The sequence below is a fragment of the Barbus barbus genome, assembly GCF_936440315.1.
Source record: "Barbus barbus genome assembly, chromosome: 36".
Classification (NCBI taxonomy): domain Eukaryota; kingdom Metazoa; phylum Chordata; class Actinopteri; order Cypriniformes; family Cyprinidae; genus Barbus; species Barbus barbus.
In genome coordinates, this window is record NC_136714.1 from 13,608,797 (window position 1) to 13,628,147 (window position 19,351).

General features: G+C 36.1%; 1 protein-coding gene across 1 annotated transcript in view; it reads right to left on the reverse strand.

Annotated features, from left to right (window-relative positions):
- Positions 1-19,351, reverse strand: part of LOC306855907 (putative ATP-dependent RNA helicase DDX10) — a 31,311-nt gene that overhangs the window by 8,682 nt on the left and 3,278 nt on the right. Inside the window, exons 8-17 of the mRNA XM_079394858.1 lie at positions 18,667-18,829; positions 18,375-18,459; positions 17,571-17,672; positions 16,454-16,541; positions 16,064-16,152; positions 14,930-15,263; positions 12,948-13,067; positions 12,710-12,874; positions 8,200-8,256; positions 1,999-2,138 (exon numbers count right to left, since the gene is read on the reverse strand). Coding sequence (XP_079250984.1) covers positions 1,999-2,138; positions 8,200-8,256; positions 12,710-12,874; positions 12,948-13,067; positions 14,930-15,263; positions 16,064-16,152; positions 16,454-16,541; positions 17,571-17,672; positions 18,375-18,459; positions 18,667-18,829 — 1,343 coding nt within the window. The remainder of the gene's footprint in view (positions 1-1,998; positions 2,139-8,199; positions 8,257-12,709; positions 12,875-12,947; positions 13,068-14,929; positions 15,264-16,063; positions 16,153-16,453; positions 16,542-17,570; positions 17,673-18,374; positions 18,460-18,666; positions 18,830-19,351) is intronic.

Consider the following 19,351-nt stretch of genomic DNA (forward strand, 5'->3'; position numbering starts at 1 on the left):
GATACAGTCTGAAGCAATACTGTTAATATAGATATACAGTTTGATACGAGTGCATCTGAAAAAAAAAATCTAGGGAGGACACAGACTGAACTGCTGTGGAGAAAGTGCTTAATACAATTTGTTCTAAACATGTGACAAGCTTTATATGAAGGGCTTTAAAAAACTCATAAGATATAGTAGTATCCTATATAATACAATGTTAATAATAGGCATGCTAATAAGAAACTACTTAATAGTGAGAACTGGTTCCTATACTAAAGTATTACCAAAAAAATATATTATATAATTGTAAAATTACATTACTCATTTGTCTTAAACTCTTTACTTTCAACATTAAACCATCAAGCTTTAATTTTTAGTGCAAGAAAGTCCAAAATGTATCTTTTGTTGACATCAGCCACTTTATTTTAAGCAACTTTAATTCAGAGTAGATCCATGTATATCTGTTTTCATTTCGATAAATCTTGCCGCCCTAGTTGTTGGATTCCCCCTATGATCCATATGAACTCCTGTGATGGGATCAATGAGTCCGTTAATTAAACTTGAGAGAATTATTGAGAAAAGAGTCGTAAATGAATAATTCAGAAATGTTTTTGACAGGATCGACTGATTCACTGATTCATCATTCAAAAAACTTCTCATGAAACTACAAATGGACCACTCCATTCATTTTACTGTAACTCAGCATTCATTGTAACTACACTCTCCCTTTAAGGAATATTTCCAAAGATTTGTACAGCATCTTGCTATTTTGGACACAAAGAGCTGGCAGGTGCAGAGGTGAGGCAGAGCCAATGAGATCCCATTAGATTTATGGGACGGGGGTATCTGTCAAGACAGCAAAGCAGGAAGTACCGCAACAGGAAAGAGCTCAGGGTTAGTGAAGCCTCTGGCCCCAGTCCCAAACACCAGCTTTCGATATGACGGAAGAGAAAATGGGCGAGAGAGCCAAAGGAAAAAGGAAGAAAGAGATTTATATCAGATTTACAGTGCCGGAGCCTCTCCTGCATTCAGTAAGTGTAGCCATGCAGTAAACACACCGCACCAAGTCATTAATCAGATCTGCTGCTGCTGTCTATGCCGTATCACCTGCATTGCTACACCCCAAGTGTTTGTGCGTGTCAGTGAGCATCCTTAATGTGCGTACATGAGTGAATGACAGAAAAACAGAGACATAAAGGTACAGGCCGACAGATGGAAAGACCGAAGGCGAATGAGAACAGAGGACGTGATCGGGTTTTACAAGAGAGGACTGAATGACAGACAAAAAGTGAGAGTGAGAAAGAGAGGGTGAGAGTCTGAAAAAAGAACAGAAAAAGCATAACGTATGGTCCTGCCTCTCACTTTAACTGTGGATGTAATTATGCATTTTATAGATTATCTACAGCCAACTAAAGGATCTGTGCTTAATGTTGCCATGGGGAAAATGAATCATCATGAATCATTTTCCCCTGTAGAGGGATATCTCCTCTGAGAGGCAATTCTGCTGCGGACCTCAGTACAAAAAGAACACCGGATCAGCATGCCTGAGCCTAATCGAACGCTACAAACTCAATACAAGCAGAGAGAGCTGAGAAAGCCGAGGTGGTAATTAAGTATCAGAGGGATCAATTCCTCATTTCAGAATCATTACGGCCTCGTGATGTGGTGTCGGACTGATTGGCTTGATTTACTGGTGTAATGGTTTTCCACTAACACAAAGCCCTGCATACCTCCACAATGCACTGATAAGGAGAAAATATGATACTTGGTTCAACGATCAAATATAAGCATTCAATTTGAAGCTGTGCATAATAAGAACTTTTTTGTTTTGTATTTTAGAGGATCAATATCCTTTAGGCCACGTCCTGTGCCTTTTTAACGCCCCTAGCTTTTCATGAAAAACTAAATCGGTCTTCATTGAGATGAATCAGAGGTTTGAGGGATGAAATTGAAGGCTGCACAACCTTTGAAAGTGATGAAAGTCGTTCATGTCGTTCGCAAAAGTTTTATTCTTACCCTTCTTCCTCCTCAGAGGAGGACTTTGAGTTGTGCACTTTGTCGGGGTCAGGAAGTGTGCTGGGGTCAAATTCTTCATCGGCACCTGACAGATACGCTACCGCCTCTTCCTCATCATCGTCATCATCACCTTTCTTCTCCTGTGTGACAGAGAAATTACTTCAATTACATAATGTACTAATGTATTGTTAATACTGATTATCTGATATCTTATACGATGGTACCTTTTGCAATTAATATTTTTCCCCCATTAATTCTAGCCTGTTTACACCTGTGATACCATCTCAGTGAACAAACAGTGCTAGCTAAATGTTTTGTGATCCATCTCTAGTCAGAAATTCAGGTGAACATATTGTATTTGTAGTGTAAATACTAGGCCGACCTCATGATTTACAAAAAAGAAAATATTTAGAAGAAAATAAGAAAAAAAACAAACAGTGACTTTCATTTAATGACTTTCATTGTAATTTTTTGTACAATAGAAGATAATGGGAACCCAAAACCATTTGGTTACCAACATTTTTCAAGATATCTCTTTTATGTAACAGAAGAACAAAGGTCATATATATATATTTGTAACAACATGGTGAGTAAATGATGACAAGGTTCATTTTACATTAACACATTTACCCCTAAAAGCTGCATATTAATACTTTAGAGTAGTAATATGTACCCTTATGGTTCTACTACAAACCTTTCAGGGGCACATAAGGTGCAAAGATGTCCTTTTGTGGTTACTGCCCCAGTGACGAGCTGTTGTATCCCTAAAGGTACTATTTTCTGCATCTGATGGGGTCCTGCACCAGCCGAGCAACTGCCATTGAGAAAGCTAATGGATAGATCTCTCCAAGTATTATAAATGCACTTGTGGCCATTAGAGGTACTTTACATCCTGTTCAATGATACCTCCCTAAATATCTCCCTAAATATGTCAGGTCTTTAATCATTTAAAACCAAAGTATGTCCGTTTCCTCCAGCAATAATGGTGAAGGAATCGATTCCAGCCCTGTCTTTGTTCATTAAAAGTTTAGAAAACCTAACAACTCAGATCTTGGGCCGGTCACAACCAGCTTTATTTTCCCACTGGTCTGCTCCACCTCCGGACTGACTTGCTGTGCCCTCAGGCAAGATTCTTAATCCTGGTAAGGTCTATGGTGTGCAGCCTGGCCCCGTGTTCTGACCTTTACTTCTTTGGTTTAAGACAAAGAAAAACAAATATCTGTGGCCAAACGATTTTTCTACCTTGTTTCATACACTCCATAAATCTACATCCACACTGTGCAAATTCGCAGATCTACAGTACTATGCACATCTAAACAGACTGCCCATATTGGTAGAGGCTGAATTGTCTGTGCCAGGGTAATATTGTGGTATAATCTATTACAGATAAAGTAACAAAATGAAAATCATATAAAATGAACGGTGCTTGGTCACTTTACAGTAGGGGTGTGCGATATGACGATTTTTGATCGTGGACGATAAAAATGTCTCCACGATCTGCTTTTTAAGAAATATCGTAGTATCGTGCTACAGCACACATTATGTCAAATACAGTTCTGGTGCCTCCGTCTCTATTTACTGTACAACAGGACATACAGCAGTAGAGTTACTCAGACAGGACACTGCACTTATTGGCGATCGCAAAAGTACATTATTTGCATACAAGCCTTACTGGTTAAATGTTTAATTCGCGCGCTGGTCTGACGTGCGCTTGTTCTGAGCGCATACACCTGAAGCACGCGCACTAAAAGGCCTGTCTAACAGCGCCTGATTACTCAACTAAGTTATATTTTGCGCTAATACTGTCAAAACACACAAGGTTTACATACAGACTGAGTTGGTTATCTCTAAAATGAAAGTAAATAGTTAAGAGAGAAACGGATGCGTGCCTGTATATTAGATGCGTGCAGCTCTTAAAGGGACAGGACACTAAACGTGCTGTCGACTGTCATTAAAGGGATAGTTCACCCTAAAATTTAATTTTTGTCATTATTTACTCAGTGGAAAACCAAACAGTTGCTGGTCCACATTGACTTTGATAGTAGGAAAGAAAAATCCTATGGAAGTCACTGAGGACCAGCAACTGTTTGGTTTTCCACCTTCTTCAAAATAGCATTTATAAATGTTCAGCACAAGAAAGAAACTCATTCCGGTTTAAAACAACTTTTGAGTAAATGATGATATAAAAATACAACATTATGACAGAATTGACAGACAGATGACAGAATATTAATTTGTGGGGGAACTATTCATTTAACGTTAACAAAACAACAAAACGCAAAAGAGAAAAATCACTCACTATTCTTGACTGAAAAACTTTAATACAGTTGCTTTAGGAATCAGTCTATCTAGTGTTTTATTTTTATATTTGTTCATTCAATTTCATTGAATGCTCTGCTAAATACAACTATTGTACCTGGAAATAAAGCACTGTTTGTTTTATTTGTATATTATGTGTATTTGTAATATGTATCTTTGTTCTTATTTTTTAATAAGAAAAATAAAATAATGACAAAGATTTTTTATCTTCGCCCACTTTGGCCTAAATATCTGCCATGCATCTTTGTCTTTCTAGTTTGGCTGTAATGCTCAGACAACCTGTAAAACCAAAATAGTAAAACTAACAAAGAATCGTGATAAAAATCGTGAATCGTGATATTTCTATAAAAAATTGTGATATGATATTTTTCCCATACTTTACGCCCACCCCTACTTTACAGGCTGACGTCTTCATGTCTAAGTGGGTGGTACTTCGTCTGAATAATCTACAGTGATGAACAGCCTTTTGCCATAAACAATTGGATTAGGGGGACCGTGTATATCTGTTCTTGGACCTGATATGGGGTTTCTTCAGGTACAGGATACTCTGTATTCAGCGGTGCTTCTGCCTGTGCTGTAATGTAATCATGCTTTGTAAGACCCATTTGAATTCTGCTGACAGACCTGCGCTTTAAACAGATGTGTCTATGTGCGTTGAATAACACCATAGAACGAGAACAGCCATAAAAGGGGGTCAGTATAAAATACTCTGGAATAAAGCAAGAACTTAAAACAATAAAAGTAGGGGTGGGCGATATGGGAAAAATATCATATCACGATTTTTTATAGAAATATCACGATTCACGATTTTTATCACGATTCTTTGTTAGTTTTATTATTTTGGTTTTACAAGTTGTCTGAGCATTACAGCCAAACTAGAAAGACAAAGATGCATGGCAGATATTTAGGCCAAAGTGGGCGAAGATAAAAAATCTTTGTCATTATTTTATTTTTCTTATTAAAAAATAAGAACAAAGATACACATTACAAATACACATAATATACAAATAAAACAAACAGTGCTTTATTTCCAGGTACAATAGGTGTATTTAGCAGAGCATTCAATGAAATTGAATGAACAAATATAAAAATAAAACACTAGATAGACTGATTCCTAAAGCAACTGTATTAAAGTTTTTCAGTCAAGAATAGTGAGTGATTTTTCTCTTTGCGTTTTGTTGTTTTGTTAACGTTAAATGAATAGTTCCCCCACAAATTAATATTCTGTCATCTGTCTGTCAATTCTGTCATAATGTTGTATTTTTATATCATCATTTACTCAAAAGTTGTTTTAAACCGGAATGAGTTTCTTTCTTGTGCTGAACATTTATAAATGATATTTTGAAGAAGGTGGAAAACCAAACAGTTGCTGGTCCTCAGTGACTTCCATAGGATTTTTCTTTCCTACTATCAAAGTCAATGTGGACCAGCAACTGTTTGGTTTTCCACTGAGTAAATAATGACAGAAATTAAATTTTAGGGTGAACTATCCCTTTAATGACAGTCGACAGCATGTTTAGTGTCCTGTCCCTTTAAGAGCTGCACGCATCTAATATACAGGCACGCATCCGTTTCTCTCTTAACTATTTACTTTCATTTTAGAGATAACCAACTCAGTCTGTATGTAAACCTTGTGTGTTTTGACAGTATTAGCGCAAAATATAACTTAGTTGAGTAATCAGGCGCTGTTAGACAGGCGTTTTAGTGCGCGTGCTTCAGGTGTATGCACTCAGAACAAGCGCACGTCAGACCAGCGCGCGAATTAAACATTTAACCAGCAAGGCTTGTATGCAAATAATGTACTTTTGCGATCGCGAATAAGTGCAGTGTCCTGTCTGAGTAACTCTACTGCTGTATGTCGTGTTGTACAGTATATAGATACGGCGGCGCCAGAACTGTATTTGACAATGTGCGCGGTAGCGCGATACTACGATATTTCTTAAAAAGCAGATCGTGGAGACATTTTTATCGTCCACGATCAAAAATCGTCATATCGCACACCCCTAAATAAAAGTATAAAACTATAAATAAAAAAAATACACTAAAATGACAATAAATAGTACTCTACCATTCAATTGTTTCTGGTCAGTATTTTAAAAAAGAAATTAATACTTTTATTCTGCAAGGATACATTAAAATGATCAAAAATTGTGGACTTTTTTTAAAAGGTGACATCAGATGCTCATTTTCCACAAGTTGGTATGATTCTTTATGTCTTCATGAAAGGTCTATAACATACTTTGGTTAAAATTTCTCAATGGTAATGTAAAAAAACACCCTTTTTACTAGGGGTGCAATACTAGTAGCAGTACGGTAGATCAGGGGTGCATTCACTTCAAAAACAAATGTAATCCACAGCGCCTTCAGCAGCTCAGATGTCTGGAGTAAATGAAGACTGCTATGTTCATTATTACTTCCAAAAACAGAACACCTCAATCGCTTAGGAGCCATTCTTGTCTACCCTGCTCCGGCGTCAAAACAATGGCGGACTGATGACAGCTCACTCAGGGCGGGTCTATGCTAAAACAGCAGTGTCCGTCAATAGTCGTGGGAGGGGCATTGGCCTGTGTGATGTCACTCTGCCAAGAATCTGTGAATGGCTTGATCTGAGACAGTGCTTATGATTTGAGGTGATAAAAAAAAAAAAAAAAAAAAAAAAAGAGCACTGGGTGGATTTTTATCATTATAGGGTGGTTATATACACACACATCTATGTTCAAACACCATGTATAAGTGAATTTTTTCATTAGATGATCATAAAATTCTAATGCAAAATTTATCACCATTTCGAAAAGAAACGTTTATGCAGCAAAACTGCTTTCATAAAATAAGAATTTTTTTTTGAGTGGCAAATCATCATATTAGAATGATTTCTGAAGGATCATGTGACACTGAAGACTGGAGTAAATTTTACTGGAGTAAAATTCAGCTTTGCCGTCACAGGAATAAATTACACTTTCTAATATATTAAAAGAGAAAGCAGTTATTTTAAATTGTAATAATATTTCACTGTTTCTACTGCAGTTTTTATTAAATATATGTAGCCTTGGTAAGCATAAGAGACTTCTTCCAAAAACATTTTAAAATATTAGTGACCCAAAACTTTTGATCAGTGGTGTATATATGCTGTGAATAGGGAATTTAGGCATATTTTCCGTGACTGTGGTAACCTTCTACAAATGAAATTAAGGAAAGGTAACAGAGCATTTTGAAGTTTTTTGTAAACAAATGGTGTTATATTAACAAATTTCTTTGTAATGACTGTCACCTGTAGGGTCCATCTATTTTCTCAAACGCCTCGAGAGGAGCCCCAAAAGAAGCGAAACTGACAGGAAATGAAGTAGCACTGTTACTGCATATGCTGTCAAAAGGGCAATTCAATAGCTCTCTAAATTAATCTGGACCATGTGTAATGACGGACAGATCGACCACCAGTCGGGCTGTTAAGTTGAAGGAATGAGTGAATGCTAAAAGAGTGCTGAGATTCACTGTTAGGGTGGTGATGAATAGTCACACGCTCTTGGACAGACTGCTACATTGATCAGATGACAAACGAGAGGAGAGCAGCAGCTGCATTTCCATATGGATGCGCAGAGCTCAATCCCCCAGCGAGGACAGGCAGAGAGAGATGGGACACATGACAGCTGCCATCCTGTGAATTATGCGTTGTCAAGTGGGAGGGAAAGGCCAGAAACTGAGGGGCATCATTCCCCTCTGACTTCTTGTGACAGGAATTCCTCATTTCAAATCATAAACCATTTTATGGACCTTTCAGATCCTCAAATTTGCTTTAAATGTGCTGTTGCTTTAATTCACATACAATACCGGCTATCATCATTAACATCCAGCTTTCAAGATGACTTTGAGCTATGGTTGACGTACCTCTTTATGCTGTTTGCTCGCTTCCCTCCGAGCTGCTTTCTCCTTCAGTCTTTTCTCCTGTTGAAAACGAGAGAGAGAAAAAAAGAAACGACAATAAATAGGTGCCCAGGTACGTACACTTGGTCACGCCACAATCTCATAAACATGTCAAACAGCAAGGGGTCGAAATGATTACACAGACTCGGAGAAAAGAAAGCATGATTTAACTTCAGTGCTCTGCATTTCTTTCGGAGAGAGAATGAAAAGGACTTAATGTTTGTCTTGTGTCACTTTCCAATATGAAGGGGCGACTGGACTACCAGACACAACTATACACATTACTAGTGCCTCACAGATGTCTGTGAGACGGGAAATATTAAGAGGTTGAGGGTTGAATGGAAATCAGAGCACTGAGAGTGTAATAAACCCAATGTCAATTGCATTTCATTGGCTTTTCATTACTTTCGAAATGTCAAATGATGCTAAATGTGGAAACATATCCATCGGTTCACTTGGATACGGCATTGCACAAATATCAGTGCCACAAAATCAAAGTCAGTGACAGTGGTGGGTTGCCATTAAATATGTCATAATATATTGCATAAAACATTTGGTAACACTTTAGAATACAGAACAAATATTCACTATTAAAAGAGTTTTCTCTGAACAAACTCCTAATTTGCTGCTTATTAATAATAAGGTAGTTGTTAATGTTAGGTAGGATTAAGGGATCTAAAATATGGTCATGCAGAATAAGGCATCAATATGTTCGTTACAAGTACTAATAAACAATCAATATGCTAGTAATATGCATGCTAGTAATAATAAAGTGTAACAAAACATTTAAACTAACAATTTTTAAAGATAGAGATCATTGGAGATCTCTTTTATAGAAATACTTGATTTCAAATAACTTCACTACTGCTTCAGGTATTTCTTCTGGTCTTTTTTGCTATTAGTTTCAGTTAGCTATAACAGTTTCTTTTGACTAAAAATGTGACCTGAGCATATTTGAGAAAGCCAGGAACATTCTTCTATCAAAAAACTCTATAAATAGGTTATTATCCTCCCACGGATCCGCTAGAACTCCGTGGTATTGTATAAAACTATATTCTCATTAAAAAAAATGCAGAAGTTTGACATTAATAGCTTAGGAGGTCTAAGGACTCAGCCTACCCTTAAAGTTAAACTTTACTGACACATCTTGAGTTGCTGACTTGGCACACGTCATATGCAGCAAAACCCATCAGCGGTTTTAAAAGAACAGAACAAACCCTATGCATTGTGTTAGTCGTAGGGTTCAGCAACAAATGTTGTTCTGCTGGAGTAATAAAGACTCCATGAGAGAATATGAAACACAAAGGCACCAGCGAGCCTAGCGTGTCTGATTAATGAGCATGTGCGCATATCTGATGGATTACTGAGTAGCTGCCTCTCAAAGTCTCTGACAGCACAAAATACTAAATCAAAATGGATTAGGATGGTTAGGCTTTTCACAGGAATGTTCACAGACACAAGACAATGTCTTCTGCCTTGTGACTTTCAGAGAAAAAAAATGGAAAAAATAAAAAGTTTTTACTGTATGCCAGTCTGCATGTCAGGACTTGACAGAACTGGCAGGCGAGACTGGCACCAGCGTGTTTTATTTTAGTTTTTGTTAGGCTGAGAAGTGAAAGATTTAAAATGTACTATGCTGGGTTAACAGACAACAACCTCCCTGTTTATAAAAAAAATAGGGCCAAATATTCAGTTTCAGCTCTTTAAAATCAAAGAGAATTTAGTTTATAACTAGGGCTGTCAATCAATGAAAATATTTAAATCGCATAATTGTTATGAACTCGTGATTAATTTTGACACATTTTTATCTGTTCCAAATGTACCTTAAAATTAATACTTTTCAAGTGTTTAATACTCTAATCAACATGGGCATGGACAAATATGGATGCTTTATGCAAATATATGTTTATTATTAGTGAAACCATAATCAACAGAGCATGAAGACTAGACATGTTTCAAAGGTCATAGATGTTTTTCAAAAGAACTTGTTCATGTCTATTAGATATGAAAAAAAGAACATAGAAATACCAGGTTCCCATTACTTCTCTTTCTTTGCACTAAGCAATTTACTTACACAAGCCTGTTTACATTTTCGCAGGACAGGACATCTCACTTCTTCTGAACATGAAAATGTACATTTATTATTTATTGTTATATTTGTTTGCCTCTCTGTGCCCACATACTGTATTTTGATGCAGCCAAATTCTCAATAAAACATTGATGTAATTTAAAACATTGATGTTTTCATTGATGTAATTTACTGTTTCTGTTGTCAGACAAATTAATATGAAATAGTAACTGAAACGACCCATTAAGACTACATAACCAGCTCTCCCTTCCAAGATGTTAATCTGCACAAAAATCCTGATTTATAATCGAGCCGTCGTCTGATAAAATCAAATACACATAAAATGAAGACAATATCTATGCTGTGATTTCGGCTATACTTGCATGTAAAATTAGCGAAGCAACATAATATCAGTTTTAACTGAAAGCCCTGCTCCTCTGCCGTTCGCTGAACAGAGCAGTTGCATGGAAAAAAAGTGTGAGAAAGAGAGAGAGAGGTGTGCGCGCGCACTAGGAGCAAGACCTCGCGCTCGGGCGGCAGTACAGGGGAGTCTCAGAAACTAAATGCGACCCTGGACCACAAAACCAGTCATAAGTGTAAATTTTTCCAAATTGAGATTTCTACATCATCTGAAAGCTGAATAAATAAGCTTTCCATAGATGTATGGTTTGTTATGATAGGAAAATATTTGGCCGAGATACGACTATTTGAAAATCTTGAATCAGAGGGTGCAAAAAAATCTAAATATTGAGAAAATCACCTTTAAAGTTGTCTAAATTAAGTTCTAAGCTATGCATATTACTGATCAAAAATTAAGTTTTGATATATTTACAGTAGGAAATTCACTAAATATCTTCATGGAACATGATCTTTACTTAATGTCCTAATGATTTTTGGCATAAAAGCAAAATTGATCATTTTTACCCATACAGTGTATTTTTGGCTATTGCTACAAATATACCCCAGCGACTTAAGACTGGTTTTGTGGTCCAGGGTCACAAATAAGGTTTGTCCAAGAAGGCGCTAGATTTGTCGCTAGGCACTTTTTTTTTTTTATGATAAAAAAAATGGTGATTGTATTGACTGGAAAAAAAGTGGCCATTATATATTAAAATAGAGCCTGACCAGAATGACAGTTTGCCAAAAGATGGGCTAAATAGCTGTGTGGCTATAGGGGAACATTACATATAACATGTAAAGTCTAAGCGATTTCAGAAGAAATCGTTGTTTCAGAGATTAAGTAAAACAATCTTTATATTCAATGAAATACCATGCGTCAACAAAACTGTTAATGCTGCGTTTTACGTTTAATATTTTACGTTGACTTTAATATTTGTTTTTCAATGGATGACTCATCTGGTTAAATGCTTGGTAAAAACCAAGCCAAGTCAAAACTTTATGAAAAAATATTTTCTTGAAACACACCTGAGATTTGATTTTATTATTTGGATAATTTAACAATATCTGCATGTTCATGATTCACTGATGTAGGTTAATAGTCACATGACATGCAGGTAAACATAAAATATTTATTATTTTTAGTAAGTGTTTTTGAGTTTTTAATTTATGAAAAATAAGTATTTTATTTTGACAGTATTCTACAAATGATTTCTTTAAAATGTTACATTTTTATGATTTAATTAATTATTCATTTTTATTTAATTACAGTTTGAAAAAACCTGGTCTACTGGTTAGGAGACAAAGTTAATGTGATTGCCAAAAGTTAAAATCTTTTTCCAATCAATTCCTACCTTCTGTACTCTATCGTTATAAAAAAAAAGAAAAAAGGAAAACAGCACAAATCTACTAAAAACTACGTTTAGGTTTAGCTGGAATGAAGAAGGGCCACCAAAACAGACCATAAAGAACATGGTTCTCGTCTGCTCCATGTCCCATTAAAGAAATAGATCCCATTACTTCTGTGCTTTCTCACTGAGCTACACTCTCCCAGCGATCGATTTCAAAAAAACAAATAAACTGAAAACTACATCAGACATAAACTAGGGATGCATTTAACCATACTTGACTCTCAACGAGAAAACACTCTTTGCTAGAACGATGCAAATGGTGTGATTTTGCCGGAGAGCAATCCTTTAAAAGCTTGTCCAATACTCAGAACTACAGTAATAAGTCAGAGGCCCAATCTCAGCACTGATGCCTGGAGCTTCAAGCCACGCTGCCTGCACAGGAATCTCAGTTATTTCGATTTGCCTGAACCTGCGAGTGCACCAGCCACAGGGCCAGAGTGTCTTTTCAATTGACCATTGCCCTCAGGTCCTTCAATATTACTTTCATCTGAACACAATAAATAAAGTAATTCAAAGAAGCCTTTTGATTCAAGGAGGAGCTATTTAAACTTGGCATGAACCAGGAGGATGGAAAATATGATGGTATGGTTGATCTCACCCTATGTTTCTCCTTGATTTTACGACGGTACTCGATCTTGTCGAACTCCTGGTCTTCCTTGCGAAGCCGCTCTTTGGCAGCTTCCACGTTAATGCCAGACGTCGTCTCCTCCTCCTCTTCATCTGGTACCACGGTCCTTTGCAATTGAGGCCACTGCTGCACCACCTGCACATATACATCACAGTTAATTTACACTGCTTTTTATGACTCTCAGTAATGTTTTTCTGATAATACAAACCTCTCCCTCCTCAGTGAAGATCTTCTTAGTGTTGACCTTGAAGTTCTTTTTCTGTATTTTCTTTGCATCTTTGACTTTGGATTCCTTTTGTTTCGTATTCTTGGCCTTAGCATCTGTGCCCTAAAGAAAGAGAAAACATATTTTACATAACCAGATGCAATTATAAAAGCTGTCATTTTTACCTCCCTGGGGCCAAGATTAAAAAAAGAGAATTCATAAAGGAGCTCCGAAAGCAGTTCATTCAATCCCGTCATTCAACCAGGACATTGAGATACCCAACACCACTCCACAATATTACTTTCCCTCTGTAGTCATTAAAGTCGATTGCTGATGAGATGTGAAAAGGATCAGATCTTGAGGAAAACCACTTTCCACTTAAACTCTCTGCAAACTTGAAAAAAGATACCAACTCATCTGCACTTTAACAGTCGTGTGTACAGTAACACCGTAACAGCCTTTAGCCCTTGTGCATCAAATTTGAACAAAAACTGTAGACTTAATTGACTATAAAAATCAAAATCAAATCATTTACAAGGTGTTGATTAATCAATATATCCACATTTGCAAAGAAAAGCCAGAAAAAGACGATAATTCAAAAACATATTATTATTGTAATATGTAATAATTAAATAGATGTAAAATGTCTTTAGAACTCTATATATTGTGTTTTATTTCCATATTTTATTTAATTACAAATTATTATGCAATGGAGCTGTTGCTTTTTCATCCTTTAATTCTTTATATGTATGCATCAAAAATACAGGGAAACAATTTAAAATAATTGTTGTTTTCTATACTTTACAATTTATTTATTCCTGTGAATTTTTAGCAGCCATTACTCCAGTCTTCAGTGGCACATGATCCTTTAGAATTCATTTCAATATGCTGATTTGGTGTTTAAGAAACATTTCTTACTGCTGAAAACAGTTGCTGTGTCATAGTTTTATGAAAACCGTGACTGACAAATGTAAAGTAAAAAAAAACTAAAATAGATACTGTTCTTTTGAAATGTCTTTACTGTCATGTTCGGTTTAAATACTCATTATCCTTTAAAATACTAATAACAATACCAAATAATTAATCATTTTTAATAATAAAAATAAATAAAAGGACTAAATTAACACAACTGACAGCCCTTGTTTTGGCTAAGTAGCTGTATGGGAAGTTTTACAATTATTTTAATATTATTTAAAATATATATCTGACTGTAATGCTGTATTTGATTGTGGAGCCTCAAGACATATCAGGCAATTCTGACATGACTCACAGGTCCGCGTCTCTCATAAACTTGCCAAGTCTGCACAGGAGTCACGTTAACTGTGTCTCAAAGGCATATTCAGAGGAGAGTTACATAATTTAGCATATCTTCATATCTGGAAGCCTATTAAAACAACACGCACTGAACGCAACGTGCACTTGAATAGAAGCTCTTCTGAATCACAGTGCAATGGGTCACAACAGCTGAGACGTTAGAAGGAAGATGACTGAAAAAAAGTGTCCATTTCTCAAGCACCACAGACACAATCTACTCACAGTTACAAAGATAAGCTGCATTAATTACCTTCCATGTTTCAAGTTGAGGATAAAGCTGAAGCATATAATTTGTATTCATACCTTTTTATAGATTATTTGTGATACTGTATTCTCAAATTGAAGTCCTGCGTTATGTTAAAATAGATGCAAATGATGCATTCAGGAACGTCCTCTTTACTTTCCGCATGGCAAAATGTGACTATTACTCGGTTATAAAGCCAAAAGTATGCGGACAGTTTCCTCTAATTAATAGTTTGAGCTATTTCAGTCACACTTATTATTAGCAGCAGGTACATAAAATCAAACATACAGCCATGAAATTGCCTTAGGCAACCATTTATATTGAAATGGGACCCCTTTACCTGCTAATAATTCCTGTGTTGACAAAGCACAGCCCATCAGAAATGTGCAATAACTGGAATTACACCAGATGTGTGTTGTTTATTTACCTCATCATCCTGGCTCTCTTCATTGATATTGAACACATCTTTACGCTTGACAGTCAGTAGGTCCTGATCTTTCTGGTCATCCTCATCCTCTTCATTAAAGCCACATAGCAGAGCTGAAGGCTTTATCGTCTCATCCTCATCATCATCATCTTCTTCCTCAGACTGTGAGGACTGAGACTTAGACTGCTCTCCTTTGAGTTGGGCTTTGAAACTCTTCAGCTCATCTTCAGACTCGTGTCCTGCAGTGCCGCTGTTGTCCTGCGTCACTCCACTCTTGTGTTGCTGGGCCTTATTGAGGAAACGGATCCGCGGAGCCACCGCCAAACCCAGTGACCTGACAGCGACAAGACCATAGAAACTTCTCAGCCTCACATCAAATCAAATGCATATTTTAAAATCCCATTTTAGTTCTTTTTGCCACTTTTTATAGTTGAAAAAAGGTCTATTAAAAATAAAATGGTTTGTACAAAATAAAGCATTTATAATGGAATATATATTCTCTAATATATGAAATGCGCATTAAAAATTAAAACAGTTATATGCTGTTTTAAAACAAAGGAACTGCTCAAATATGATTATAAACAATTATAGTGACAGATATTTGTTTCATATTTCAGTTCTTTTTGCCACTTTTTATTAATTTGCAGATGGGGAAAAAAATAAAAAATTAAATATATATATATATATATATATATATAAAAATAAAATAGCTTTTAGAACAAAACATTTATATCATATTTATATATTTTTTTAATTAATGAAGCAAATTTTTTTAATAAATTAAAAGGTACATTAAAATTAACTGTTTAAGCATGATCTGAAATATGACTACTGAAAATTACTAGGTCATTTTTTACTAATTTTAGGTAACACTTTTTTGGCAGGATATGGGGAAACAGAGACAAGATTATGGACACTAACCACTAGACTATAATGAATTATGAACAAAATAATTGTATTAAACAGTCTCTGTTTTCAAAACAGATGGTGATGCTTTCTTTTTGGAAGATTTAATTGCATAACAATGACATCATTTAAAGTCCCATGAGTGTGTTCAAAGTGGACACATATGGCACACATACAAACACATTTACACAGAGGACTGCTGGGCATTACTTCACAGCATCCACTCACATAGCATATTCTGGGAGTTTGAGCTGGAAAACATCAAAGACGTCTTTGTTCTTCATCAGATAGACGGAGCGGAGGTAGGACACAAAACACTGCCGTTGAGAGGAGAGGAAAAAGAGAAGATGCATTACAGAGGATAAAATCTGAAAACTTATCCCTGATAAACACATTAGTGAGAGTGCACAAGCAGGCGTTGCATGGCAGCAATTTGCCCAATTACATTTCATGCTGTTCTTCTCTCTATAATGAGACTCACAAAGCTCAGCCCTAAGCGTGAGACAGACAATCAGATTATCCTAAAAGCATCGCTCTGCTCTACAGTATAACATCAACCTTTAGTGGTTGACGAAGTGTGACAGACCGCACAGGAAGTCAGGTCTTCTCAGGCCTTACCCTCTGTGCTCGTTCCTTCTGCTCCTTCTCCTGTGCCAGGAAGGCCTCCAACTTCTGCTGGACGCACACCAACTTCTCTGGGTTCACCCTGTGAATGAATTAAAAGTCAAAGACCTTGTTTAAACCTGGTATTAACATCTGTCAAGTGGTCAGTGCAGGTGTAAACAGGGTCCAACGTATTGTGATTGGATGAAAATTGAAATGTTTTAAAAACTAACACTTTATTTTAAGGTGTCCTTTTTACACATATTACGTGAACTTACTATTATAATAACAATTAATTACTACATGCAAGTAACCCTAAGTCAAACCCTAATCCTAACCATGTAGTAAGCACATGTAGTAAATAAATACTTACTTAAAACGTACAGTACTTAAAAATGTATGATTAGACTGTAACAAGGACACCTTGAAATAAAGTGTAGCCAAAGTAAAAAATAGAGTTTATTACAATTTAAAGTTTATTAACAACTCTCAAAAAGAGTTTATTAACAATGAAATGGTTTATCATTCAACACACACATAAATAAACAAATACATAAAAAAAATAATCAATGCTGCTTTGCGAAAAAAACTAAAACAACTGTCCAAATATGATAAAAATGGCTGCTGACCATATCATGACATAACTTGCTTTAAATAAAAGTGTCTAATTATGGAGTATACACTAAATAAAAACAAAAGTATTAGGACACCTGACCATTACACCTTAAATAAACATTGCATCTTTAACCCATTTCAGTCAGGCACTGATTTTTGTAAATGCAGTTGCAAATGCAACTAAATTAACTGAGCATTCTGGTTAAATTGGGACATTTCTGTGAATACGGTAACACTGACAGCAAACATAAAATCAGGCCTGTGGAGACTGTGACTGCAGTTGCATTCTCACAGCAGATATCACTGATCATAATGATCTCACATGATCACATGCATTAAGCTGCCATCTTTCATTCTCAGCATGCATGTGGCTTCACAAAGCCCATGCATAAAGTCTCTGCTAAACACTGTCACACACTAAAACACTGACAAAACTACACTTTATTTCCTAGCTCATCTTATTTTCCCTGCACATTTGACTGCATGCAGTCACACAGGAAAGGAGAGATGCACTCACTCGATTTTGTTAATAGGAACTTTCTTCTCTTGAAGCTGTGCAATCATGCCCTTCTCCTCTGAGGGCAATAGGACAAGAAGAGCTTCGCCTCCCTCCTTATACCTGCAGAGAAAGAGAATGTGTGTGTTAAAGGAATATTTCACTCAAAATGTCCTCTTTTCTGTGCCATCAGGAATGACATTATGGTGAGTACATGAAGTCATTTTTCGGTAAACTATCCCTTTAAGGTCACACTAGGTGGTATGCTGAAATACAGGCCTCTCACACAACCGTTTGTCTTTTTTAAATGCTCAGCTCTGTGAGCGTTCGTGGCTCTATGAAGGGGAGTTACTGAGAATATCGATTCCACACTGAAAAGACAAGTGTAGCACAAAGAAAAGAGAGCGAAGCTGGCAGCTGGGCGGATGGCAGGTGTGTGCTGTCTCGCTCTAAGCGCTGAGAAACTCGACATGTTTCTATAGCTATCCAGTGCCTAATACTTGCCCTCAAGGTGAGACTGTAACAAGTCAAGCCAGAGACCAAAAATGGAAAAACTCAATAGCTGAGTTGCTGTTAATCCATCATGTGTCCAGTGTAAATAGACAAATCTGTACAGTGGTTAAATATGATTTTATTTAAGAGCTTCATTCCAATGTCAACATTGTTTCCATATGTATTAGAAACATGGAAGTGATGAGGAACAGTTCAAATCTGCCATCTAGTGTTACAGATAAAACTATCAAATTGCTGAAAAAAGATTCTTACAATGTTTTTTGAAAAATTAACCATCGTCGAATACAGATTAAAAGCATTTATCAGTTGTACCTGGCTGTTCTGCCAACTCTGTGGATGTATGTGTTTGCATCTTCAGGACAGTCAAACTGCAGCACCCAGTTCACTGCAGGGAAGTCTAGGACCACAAACAAAAACACATTAAATGTGTTTCAGTTATGGGTGTCAATCAAACTGAATTATTTACAGGACATGCTGCTTCATTAAAATATTCACAAACATTTGCTGAGATTTGTACTCAAATTAAATATTAAATTGACAGCACTTGTTTTTAAGGCGTTCAAAGCTAATATGTGCATTTTTCCACATAATAAATTTACATTACCAAGTCCTCTGGCAGCGATGTCTGTGGCAAAGAGGACGGCTGAGGTCTTCCGGACAAAGTCATTATAAACCTCCATCCTCTTCATCTGCTGTTGTTTGCCATGCAAAGCAAGTATAGAGATACCCGGACGCAATCGGCAGAAGACCCGGAATAGATACTGAACCTGCACATACAGGACAACACCAATGAATTTCATCATTACACTACTAATAATATATACACACTACTACCATTCAAAACTTTTTTTGATCAGTACTTTTGTTCAGAAAGCATGCATTTAATTGATTAAACAGTGAAAATATTATAATGTTACAAATTCTGTTATTCTTATCTATTCATGAAAGAATTCTAAAAAATAAAAATAAATTACGCAGCACAACTGGTTTCAACACTGATAATAATAAAATGTTTCTTAAGCAGCATATCAGCATATTAGAATGATTTCTAAACAATCATGTGACACTGAAGACTGGAGTAATGCTGCAAATTCAGCTTTGCAATAATATATTTAACATTTTAACATATAATCAAAATTTAAAAAAGATGTTATGGTAAATGAAAATAATATTTCAAAATGTTACTGTTTTCAAGTGTATTTTTGATCTAAATGCAACCTTGGTGAGCATAAGAGACTCAAGAAAGTTTTACAGATGCTTTTGAACAGTACTGCAAGATATTTTTAAAT